Raw genomic sequence first — 12,114 nt, forward strand, 5'->3', positions numbered from 1 at the left:
TAAGAAGAAACACCCTCAAAATGGAGAACAATAACTTTGTCCATTAGTCTACACAGCTCTTCTTCCAAAAGCAATTCATTTGCACTTATGATTAAATCAATCATCCTCTGGTGACCTTATTGACTGTAAACACAAACCTGAGATGGCCACCATAGGCTAGGATGACTAATATGAAGATATAAAAGTCACAGAAAAGAGATTCATGCCCTCAGCAATATCAACATTTTTCCCTTATCAAGATGACAGACAAGTGTCAAGAACTGTCAGAAAAAGACAGGAATTGTTTAAGTGACGTGAGGTTATAGTATTGTGGCGTACAAGTGAAACATCTTCAATGGTTTTAAAATAAAATATAAACTGGATACATAAATGTGAGACTACTGTATCACTGATCCAAAACATTAAATGAGGTATTTCACAACCTGTTTATATTGTCTCTAAACACAGAGAGTCCCAATGCTTACTGTACCAAACTTTTTATTATTTCAAACAAACTTCTGTACAAAAACATCAAAGCAGGCAAAGAAATTCTGTGACTTCAGCAAACAGCACATGACAACTCACGGAATGATTTAAGGTTTACACTTTTATTATACAAGTGACAAAGAGCTTTTCTCTGGGCTACTTAAAGAGAAGACTTCATTGTTTGACAAATAATTGCAGGTAAGCATGTATTAACTTCAAAGCTCAACAGAATGGTCTGTCATCCACCTTGATTCACCTAACTGGAAGTGACTATGAACAAAGCAGGATTTTTCCTAATATACATTTTTAAATGTCCTCCCATTAAAAATGGAGCTTGTAAACAGTGGATTTACTACTGGGAAAAAACAGTGTGATCATTGCTTCCAGAAAAAAAAAAAAAAACAACAAAAACTAATGTGAGTTCTAATTCTGTTCCTGACAACAACACAGTGATCGGCTGCTGCAACTGCAGGCATGTGACAGGAATGTTGGAGATGTGGTGCTGTCCAGTATCACCACATGTATGATGTTGGCACCTGTGGGTTCTGATCAGGTCTGAGAAACCTCATAGTGGTTGTTCTGCTCAGAAATAAACTCTTAAGCCAATCCCTATTCCAGAGAACTTGTGATATTAATACTGTTTAAGAACTGAGTTCAATGATACAATTTGTCACAGCGCAGCCAAGTTTCAGCAGACCAAATGCATCTTCAAAGTCTTAAGGTAATGTTTTTAGAAGTGATATGCATGAAAATTCCAGTGAAAGCATACAAACCCTGATATATGTACACAGGAATAAGCAAATGTAAATCTGAATCTGTGCACAAGCACTGGAGTTTTCACACATATAATGCAAGCAAAGTACACAAAATCAAACACATTTTCAGAATGTGACCTCTGCAAAAATATGTACAGCAACTGCAGACCACCCAGAAGACACACTTAGCAGAGCATGGGCACTTTGCTGCTTTTGGCAAAGTATTTCTATTCCATTTACTGGAAAATTTACTAGAAAGTAAGAACAAACAATGCAGCAAGGAACTCAACTCCTTGAAGTATCAATCACATCTCAAAAACCAATGAAGAGCAGTCAGTTGACAAATATTTCTGTGTTGACTCTGAATCATCTAATGAATAACATTGTAAGGAACTTGATAGAGTTCCTAAGAACAGCTCAGCTCTTAAATTTATATCATCCCTAGTTTGATGAGGCCAATTTGACACTAGGGAAATTTGCTGCTACAGAAGAGTGTACCAGTTTAGATCAGCAAAAAAATTACTTACCAGCTAGAGCTGCCAAAGAGCTAATGTTCATTGTGATATATTTACACTGACAAACTCTTTCAGTTAAGTCAAGGCATTAGTATTTTCCCTTTTCTTTCTAAATCTAATAAAATTATACAGAATTTTCAAAATTTATCAGTGGTCTTCAAACACATTTTCTGTTTATTTATATTGAATCTGAAAAAGGATATTAATTTCCTCAATTGTTGAAAGGTACATTACACTTAATTAAAAAGGTAAAATTACCTCTTTGCAATACATTTTTGGATGACAGCCAGCACATAATTCTTAAAATTAGGTGGATCTCCACTTATTACAGGAAAGACAATGTGTTTTATGAGAGTGATGAACATTCAGGTATTCTCCTATTCATAGTAGTTTGATGAGATCCTAAAACTGACCAAAAAACTGCGCACATGTTCTTAAAACACATCCAATGGATTTTCCTTTCCCTCATATTAACTTTCTCCTTCTTTAAAGCTCCTTTTTTGTGGTACCTTTGACATTTCAGTTTATTTGATTTCCATTTTGTCTTCACTACTACTTAATTCTCTGATAGAGAAGGTGTTTAAGGATTAAAATGCACAGATAAACTGTCATAACTGAAGTATCTAAGTAAAAAAGTATTTTAAAGGTCAGAAGATAAAGCCTAGCATAAAAACAGGCGGCACTATATAAAGTCAGTCAGGTTATGAACAGATTCATATATTTTAGCAATGTGAAGAAAATGGTTATGTAAATACACACAAGTATTAACATCAAACTGTATTAAATTATGTAAACATACACATCTTCTGTGATCAATACAAACATCTACTTGTCTCAGGGTACTACTGCAGCATAGCTCGAATTTGTTTTGAAGTAGATTCATCATTCAGGTGTTTTGTAGTGAACCTAGAAATTACAAGTTAAAACAATGTTTTATAAAATGAATGGGCATTAGGGAAGTCTGAAAACTTGAAGCCCCTTTTTGAAATCAGCACAGTTCAGTTTCACAAAGGAGGAATTTACATGTTTCACTGGAATTTAACTGGTAATAGTCTGGTGCTCTTCATCTTCTAAATACTCTTTGCAATAAATTATTCCCTTCTAAAAGATGGAGAATTGTGGCTAAATCCTGTTTTCTACCCATCTACAACACTGTCATAATTTGGGTCAAAATTATCTCCCTTTTTTTTTCCCAGTTAAAAGCCTCAAAAGAAGCAAAATCATGGAAAGACATAAGAAATATGGTAAATATTAAAAGCACTTAGGAATTTAGACTGACTTTTGGCATAATCTATTACTTAAAGCAGCCTTCTTAAATGTCCTGGGAAGACTGAAGAGCTTTATTGGGTTTTTTTCCAAGTCTGAGAAATAGAAATCCTACACTTGGCTTCTAAAATGTTCTAGTTGCTGAGGCATTTTATATAATAAATCTTAGCTTAGATACACTGTTGACAATATTTATAATCCCTGCTTATCCAACTGAAATGAAACTGAGAGAAATGAACGCTAATTAAGAAAACTCCAGGTAATGAAGGCAAACCTCAAAGGACAGTCTTAATAAATCAAGTTTCTAAAGTGAAGAGTCTTAATTATAAAGAGAGAACTTTCTAAGACTGAATCACACAATTATTCCATACATACCTGAGAGCATTCAGAAGTCCTTCCACAGTGTCAGGTGGTTGTTCCTTTAAAACTTTTATGCATCCCTTCATCTGGGAACAGAAGCATGCCACTATTGAACAATAATATATGAACTGCACTAGCTGAAAACAAGGAAAAATTTCACCATAGACAGGCAGGGTTTTTTTCCTACTGAGTGTTAATGCTGCTTTATATGACACAATAAAAGCATTAAAACTTATTAACAATTATATCTAAGTTAAAAACCCAACTTTGGAGAAAACATCTCCTTTAATAAGCATTTGTAGAGAGTAAATTACATATCAAGTATATATATTTTCACTTGAATGTGATTTCTCCAATTCCAAGTTAGAAAAAAAAAATTAAGAACAGCTGATACAAGCTAAAAAAAATGATTTGGGGAGTTCCATCTCGTTGTTAGCAACTATCAGAAGAGATGTTTTAACTTCGACTTTTATTTTTATGTTTGAAGACAAGGAAGTAATTTTCAGTATTCAGTTTTTAGTTGTAAATTTAACTGGTGACATCTTATGATTAGTTTCATAACAAGGGGTTACAAATTTAATCTGAGATAAGAAGTCCATGATGTTGACTTTAAACACTACGCTGAATGAACATCTTTGTGGAGACTGCAAAAAACAGGCTGAAACTCTGTCCAAATTTACAAAAAGGGAAATAAAGCAGAGAAAGCAGGGGTAGAACTCATTTGACCCACTGTACAGACTCCTTATCTATTCAATAGAGAGAAACAAGAAATCTCTCTAACCTATTCAGAATATACTTTTATATGTAACAAATTATGCCCCAGAAGTACCTATTTCTTCCCACTGCTATGAAGACATCTAATATAGTTATCCAGAAATTAGTCTAGATGAATTCCATCTTATTCAAAATGACAGATAAAGGTATGGTTGACTCAAGATCTGAATCTTCTAATTTTCCAGGTCACATTAGAGTGCTAAATCTATGCACCACTATTTTCTTTGCAGTTAAAAGGCACCTCTGCCTTATTAAGGAAGCAGCTGATGAAAAACTTAACTGAAGGCAGGGTCCATTTATTTGCCAACAAAAATTACTCAGAAAAGTAGTTCAGCCTCCTTGGCAGTGACCAGTCTAACAGACACTGATTACTGCCCAGTTGGCTCATTTCTACCTGGAAAGCATAACTAGCTTTGCAAACAGGAGATCAGATGAAATTCCCAGGGTAGCACCACGTGTTTTGAAGTGACACCGCTACTGTTCCCAAATTAGAGAAACTCAAGATTATATGCACATCACTCAGTAGAGGTGTACACGTCCTGTCAGATCCCCCTCAAAGGGGATGAAAATTCAAACAGTCTTGAAAGAGTAAGGAAAGGGTAATATACTCCACTGTCCCTGAAATTCTCTTGAAATGGCTCCCAAGAAGTGGGAAAAAAGAATTGTTTTTCACAGTAAAACAAACTCATCATCTGAAATATTAGAAGATGTTTTAATTTGAGAAGAATCACTAAACCAATTAGTTTTAGTCAAGATTTGGGACCACGTAGTCATTAAAAAAACCCCTGAGTCATACATCTCCCGCTTCCCATTTACCTCTCCATAACCCTACTGTAAGATTACAGGGCTTTAGGATAAACGTCAGAAACAAAGTACACACACTGTATATTTGGTCCTATCAAAATTTCACTTGTGTTATCTCTGTAGGCAAGAAACTGAACTGGCAGTCAGGAAATCTGCATTCAAGTCCCACGCTCTATCTGCTTCATGACCTTGAGTAGATCAATTCACCTCTCTGTGACACATCTTTCCCTCTGCACAGAGTCAAAGGGGAGATGCGGCAAAACACTGGTATCTGCAGAAGCAAAATGCTAATGAAGACCCAGGGTCATGGAGGGCAATAATATATATGTTTTTTCTTCTCTTTTGAAGCGGGCTGTCTTGTAAAGGGAAAGACTTGGTATCTTTTTTCATGAATAACAGATTATTTCTGCTGAAAGACGTCGTGCATAAGATTTAGGTTTGTAAAAACATATAGAAAAAAATAAGAGTGCTTTTTTTATGTGTGCTTGCAATTTTTCAAATGGAAAAATAAGGTTGATTTCCCTGTGACTGGCCATGCTAACGCTAAAACTGAAGGGTCATTATCAGCATTACAACAGTAACATTTCAGTTCTGCTACTTCAGATCTCACACAAAGCAGAGACAATGTCGAACTTATTTACAAGAGAACTACTGCCAAAGAAGAGCATTGCAGGGTCAATAAAATACATGATTAAAAAAAAATTATGACCATGGACCATATTCCAGGGTAGATGTAATAAAAAATTATTTTGGTGTAACTATATATTTGGCAAGAAAGCAGAGCTAACAAAAAAAAAATTATTATCTGTATCTGGAAGAAAATGCAAAGAAAAAAAAGTTGATCCTTATTTTACTTTCAAACTAACTGATGTATTAAAGTACACAGGTGAAGACAAATTCTAAATTTTGCCATCCAAAAGGAATTAAAATTATTTGTACCAAGTCATAAGCTTGTGCTGAAAGAGAGCTGTAGACTAGTATTCCCAAACCTACAGAGTATTAAAGAAAAGCATCTCTTACATCAATCTTTGATGTCTTTGAGAAAGCTCCCACAGGATGAACGTGATCATACAGAATAATAACTCCCACCATTACTCGCATGCAGAACATAAGGGTCTCTTCACTGGTGAATCTACTCCTATACTCTCTGGAAAACAGAACAAAAGAAACAAACAGTCTTGATTTTTACTAGACAATTTAAAAAAATTAGACAGTGAGTGCATGAAATCTGAAGTGTATTTTAAGGCTGAAGATGCACCTCAGTAAGACTTCAAAGATCTCTGAGTATCATAAGCCCTTGCCAATTTAGAAGAATGGTTAGAAAGCAAATAGAGAGAAGTAAACCTCTGCTAATACTCATGCACAGTTGAGATCCTCACTTCACAAAATGTATGTGATGATGGCTTCACAGAAAACTTCATGAAATATGATGGAGACTGATCATAATTCTGTTTAACTTCAGAGACCCAACACACTGGTGTCCCAGTATGAAGTACCACTAGATAGGACTGGTCTGAATTAATTCCAGAGTTTTTCTCTGACTTTTCATAAGAGTATGGGTGGCGCTGTTAAGACAGCCCCTCTAGGCTGTAATCCCTGAAACCATTGTCAGGAAATGAAAAATGAACTGCAGCAGAGAAAAACAGAAACTGGGCAAAAAAGAAATTATCATATTTATTCTAACAAACATTATTTTGAGTAGATAATACATAGATTTGTTTAGTGTCATTAATTTCAACAGAAAATTCATTTAAATATAAATTAATTTATAAATATAAATAATATGTAGAAATATTTCAATATAAATATCAATTTATTTTCAATACAAAACTTGATTTTTTCACTTAAATGACATTAAAAATATGAAAATCTGTACTACAGTACATCTCAGTTTCCAATTTGAACTTTTATTCTTACACAGCATCATAACATGAACAGATTTAAAGGCTACGACATTTTGATGTGATAATGCTTGATTATTCCACAATTAGAATTAAATATCAGATAATCTTCTAGTAGATGAATCACAACTTTGTTTCTCTTCTTTGGCCAAAAAAAGAGCTGACACATAAAGCTACTTTTCAATTACTACTCCTACGATGTCCTGGGATTGTGAGATGAGTCCTGCCCCAACATATACTTCTCCAGAATTTTCATAAACAAACCTCAGAAATTCTGCCTTTTACATAGTGCCATGAGCAAATGATTCAAAGGCAGAAAACTCTACTTTGGCTCTATGTGGTATGTGTTTTCCACTAAAGAGACATCTAACCTAAAAAATACTCTGCTAAATGCACAGCAAAACAATAATAAACAACCCCACTGCTTATTATCTACACCAGTAGATATGAACACAACTGTATAGCTGAATACATTCATATGAATGAAAAAATCATACAGCTGAATTTTTTCATATCTAGAATTAGATGGCTACATCCAAAAAAATATCTACTTTGATGATCCTTGAAATAATCCTTGTGTATCATTTGCTAAAGCTCTGCGTGGAAGAGCCAAAATCTTGCCTCTGCGTGCTAATAATTGAGCAGCACGGGCAAACAGGAGGGAGCAGTTGGCCTATGGGCCAGGCTAAACAAGACACAGACACTGAAGCCTATGAGTGCATGAGATTCCACTCATATTTTAACCTTTTGTTGAAATGCAGGCTGACCATGTAAGCTCCCTTGAACAAAACTCAATGCTGATTCACGAAAAACATCATAAGGTGGTTAAAACAGGAGGTAAGGCTTTCTAATACCAGGCTGTGCTTTCTGTACAAAAAGTGGTAACAACTTAAGGCAAAGATACAGTTTTTATTGGAAAAAACTGAGGTGCCCCAGGTGGCAACTTAAAATACAATACAGGTTTCTCTCATACAACCCCCCCAAGATTTAAGATAAAACTTACGGTGTTTCCAACATGACTTTACATACACTGGCCATAGTGCTTAGACAATCCGTTGTATTTTCAATTGGTAACGTTTTGTTCTGGAAGGTAAAAAAAGAAGTCCATGTTCAGTAAACCATCATGCAAAATTAAAATCAAGGATGCCTGTGTTAGACCTTTCTCCCCCATTACCTACTTCTGATACAAAATGTGTTGTTGCATTACTGAGTGTCTTCAGCATTGGTGTGGCTTCTGCATAAAACAGGGACATCCTATTGGCCATTTCATTGTTCACTTCATTCTCAATGTCTAGCTGATGAAAACAGGAGAAAAAATAGTCAGCAAAACTCTTTAAAATCTTGCCAGCAGCAAGAAAAAGATACAGTACATGTTCATGTCAGCAAGCAGATTGTTGCATGAATAGTTCCACTCTAATCACTTCATCCGGACTGCTGATTAACTCCCAGTGTGAAGGAGAGAACACGACAGCTAGCGAATCAAAAGCAAAAACTTTACTACAAATGGCATAAATGTATCCTGATAAATACCTCAGTGTGAGCAGCAGATCAGAGTTTATTTACTTACATGCATGTTGTTTATTCTGTTGCGACTTATTGTCCGCCTGTAATAACTGAAGTCATTCTGAATTGCTGGGTTTCTCATCTTTCAAGAAGACGAACAGGAAATAATCAGTTTTGGTTCAAAACACATGGTAAAATCAAAATGTATTAAAAGATTTTATTAACCTTAAGTTCATCAAAACGAAGAGTAAAATGTAATATTTCTGCAAACTCTTTTGCTAGAGCCTGTTCCCGTTCCAGGTGCTGAGTCGGAGTGTAAGGAGGGCAGGTCAGTGATTCCAGTAAGCTCTGCAGGGCTTTCTCTGAATATAAAATCAGAAGCACAAATTCTAGTCAGTCCACATTATGAAAAAGTTTTAAGTGCATATCTAAATATACTACTTTTGAAGGGAAGGAACCCTCTACATGCAGAGCCCTAACAGAAATGCTTTTTCTTACTATCTTAAAGTGAGAACCATCAGTCAAAGACACCTGCCTCTTAGGCTCTGCCATTTTCTCTCCATTTTGTATCACTGAGCTCTTTTCCCTTTATCTGGGATCCCTATCAAGAATTCTAGAGGAAGCATTTTTCTTGCATTCAACTCTTATATTCATTCAAGATATTCAACTCTTTCTCTTTCATCTTCCCCAATTAGCCATCAGCTCAGTATAGATTATTCTGGCATCTCTGTTACTAAAAGTGTACTCCTAGGCACTGATAGCAATATAAATTAGCTCTTGTGGCTATAATTACCAGTATAACTCAAAAAGTGAAAGACTTAGTTAGCAGGATGCTGTAGAATTCCCTTGCACTGGGAGCTCTCCCACTTCATACATATATTCTTGCAAACTTTTTCTCTTCCAGAGTCCTAATTCAAAGAGCAATTATATAATTTTTTGTGTTTATAGAGATGACAAAGTTAAATTAAGATTAAAAATATGCCTTGACAAATGTAATGCAGTTAAATGTCTGCTGATATCAAACAGAAAGAATATTAATTCTTTAAAAGTCTGTGTATAAAGAAAGTTTCTATTTTTCTATATATAAATAACCTATTAAACAAACATATTAAAACAGGGCTCACCTAATCTGAGTGAAAACTCATAAAAGCGCTTCAGCCTTACAACCAGAGGACAGACTGAATTCCATGCTTTTTCTTGCAACTGGATATCATTGGGATTTTGTATTGCCTGAAATGAAAATATTACTGTAAAGAACTGTGATAAACAAATAACAAGCAAAAGGTAGTCTGTAATTTTTCCACATTATTTTAAAAAGTAAGTATTGTAAAACGTAGAACAATTCTGAGAAATTATATTACATAGGAACAGAACATTAATAAGTAAAAAAAATACCATTTTTTCCACCTTCCCTGTCCCCCTGTAACATACCAATTTAAAATCATTCATTACAGTGCACCACTGACACAGGGAAACATGCTCTAGTGTATTCTCTTGGGAACAAAACTATTGTAAAAGCACCAGATAAAAAACCTTTTATATGACTACTGGTTACAGAAGTAGCCTTTTATTCAAGGTTTTGGTGATTTTGAGATCTTCAACATGTTGAAGTTCTTAAGTAATCAACAGTTCACTCACAGTAACAGTAACAGCAAAGCTGATGCAGGAAAAGGTTTGGTCACCTGAGAAAAATTGTAAGCTACAGTTCAAAACTGTACTTCAGGACCAGTTTCACAGAATAAAGTGGATGTAAGGTTAAAATTTACTGTGGTTCATTATTCCACTTACACAGAAGAACAACTACTTTTGTCATGTGTTTCTAACATCCAAGTATTATTTCTTCCATGTCCTCAACTTCTCTACTAGGAGATACATGAAACAGGGTATATAAAATGGTGTTTCTTAAAGTGAAAAATAATTACTAATTACTAACAGAAAACTTAAAAGAAGTTCCAACAGCCATCATTTAATGACTTCACATTAGGCATTTATATTGAATATTATGCATAATCTGTAACGTATTTTATAAATACAATTTTAATGAGACTTTCATATAAATTCATTCAATGTCCTTGGATAGAGAACAGAAGCTAGGAACATATTGAGTTTTGCTTGATTTTGCTTCCAAAGAACTCTCATTAACAAACATACATCTCTAATTTCTTGTCCTGCTCCTTTGTAAGCCTGAAGGTCTGCGAGCATACTTTCCGAGTCCTGTAAAACTGCACTGATCTGATTCCATACCTCCCTTTCTCCATCTGTGGGCTGTGCATCTAAGAAACAGAAAAGCAAAATGCACAAAGTCAAAAGGAAGCTGCAATACAAATGGCAAGATTACTCAGTTCTACTTAACACTATATCCAGTTTGACTGATGTAGATATTTTTAATATACAATTATACTGCACTGCCATTCTGCTAACATCCAAGTCTCTGCTTTTTATAGCAAGGAAGGAAAAATAGAACAGTTTTTGTATGCTCTGGCTCATAATGCCTCTTCTCAAAATGCAGCATTTTAAAGAGCAGCAGTATCATAAAGCAATGTTATTAGAAAACAGGATAACGCATCAGTCCCTCTCTTTTATGAGCTCCACAGCTCAATTACAAAGAATTGTTCACTTTTCTTGCAGCTTGGGGATAAAATCAGGCCTTTCAATGGACGGAGCAGTGGGATATTACTCCACTTTGACTTTGCTCCGGGTTTCCTTAACTAGGGTAATTTATTTCTCCTTTTGTAAAACACAGATACACTACTGTTAAAAATACATTTTTTCTCAGTATGCCAGAGATCATTTCTGTCACTAAAATAAATTCAGATCTGCCAATAATCAGTTTTCAGGGTGGGAGTGACCTGTAGACCTCTATTGTTCAGAGAAATGACATTTGAAAGTAGATCAATTTTCCCATTCAAATCTAATCCTATGGGATTTACATGGCAATGTGACACCAAGGAGTGATGTTATGACCAGAACACAGGCATGTTAGACAAGGTAGAGATCTTCTGTCTTCTTTTGCTTTAAAACATAAAGATGACAAGCACTGACCAAAGACTAGATGACCTATATATGGGATTGCAGTCAGTATGTGTAGGAACAATGACATTGTCCTAGCACATTTCTACGGAGATATACCTATTTTTTTTTTTTTACTTAGTTTTGTATTAGCTTGTAAAGACAGAATTTTAATTTTTAGGGAAGAAAAAAATTACTTTGAAGGTGAATCTTAGTGACTGTTTGTTTGAATTAAAAGGAATGAGATAACTTCAAAACTCATCAGTTAAGACGAGTTACAGTACACATCTCTACATTAGTAGACAAGAATTATTAAAAATACTTTTTCTATTTAGTCTTATCACTCTTCTTAAGACAACAGACACATTTTTATACCCATGTATCAGCACAGGATTCATTTACCCAGCCCCCATCAGAAGCAAATGAACCAGTTCACATTGGAGTGTATGGAAAGAACAGTCACCCTCTCCATGATGTTTCAGGTGAGGATAATTTGTTTAGATGTTTCAAGTTATCTATTGACCTTGCATGAATGGGACACAAATGGCTGAGATTTACATGTCTGTAGTTCTGAAGCAACTAGCACTTAAAATCTTTCCTATATTCCTATGACATCATGAGTCCCATGAGACTGGCCACATAAAAAACAACATTGATTTGACTTTCCTTTTATTCTGGAAGTTTTCCTTAATCTTATTTAAAAAGTGAAAGAAAACATAAGCTGGGCTTACTTAGCTGGATTTTATAGCCAAAATACTTCAT

At 34.9% G+C, this 12,114-nt stretch overlaps 1 protein-coding gene across 12 annotated transcripts in view; it reads right to left on the reverse strand.

Moving 5' to 3' along the window:
• Positions 1 to 460: 460 nt before the first annotated feature.
• CYRIA (CYFIP related Rac1 interactor A) overlaps positions 461 to 12,114 on the reverse strand; it is a 53,361-nt gene continuing 41,707 nt past the window's right edge. For 8 of the 12 annotated variants that reach the window (XM_032682804.1, XM_032682795.1, XM_032682799.1 and 5 more), the window contains 9 exons: positions 10,495 to 10,616; positions 9,468 to 9,573; positions 8,569 to 8,705; positions 8,408 to 8,485; positions 8,019 to 8,135; positions 7,844 to 7,923; positions 5,960 to 6,086; positions 3,377 to 3,498; positions 461 to 2,641 (listed from right to left, as the gene is read on the reverse strand). In XM_032682804.1, coding sequence (XP_032538695.1) covers positions 2,578 to 2,641; positions 3,377 to 3,498; positions 5,960 to 6,086; positions 7,844 to 7,923; positions 8,019 to 8,135; positions 8,408 to 8,485; positions 8,569 to 8,705; positions 9,468 to 9,573; positions 10,495 to 10,545 — 882 coding nt within the window. In that variant the 5' untranslated portion in view covers positions 10,546 to 10,616 and the 3' untranslated portion in view covers positions 461 to 2,577. Of the gene's footprint in view, positions 2,642 to 3,376; positions 3,499 to 5,959; positions 6,087 to 7,843; positions 7,924 to 8,018; positions 8,136 to 8,407; positions 8,486 to 8,568; positions 8,706 to 9,467; positions 9,574 to 10,494; positions 10,617 to 12,114 lie in introns of those variants that run through there. The other 4 variants (XM_032682802.1, XM_032682803.1, XM_032682801.1 and 1 more) reach the window with 2 other exon arrangements.

The sequence above is a fragment of the Chiroxiphia lanceolata genome, chromosome 3 (genome assembly GCF_009829145.1).
Source record: "Chiroxiphia lanceolata isolate bChiLan1 chromosome 3, bChiLan1.pri, whole genome shotgun sequence".
Taxonomy (NCBI): domain Eukaryota; kingdom Metazoa; phylum Chordata; class Aves; order Passeriformes; family Pipridae; genus Chiroxiphia; species Chiroxiphia lanceolata.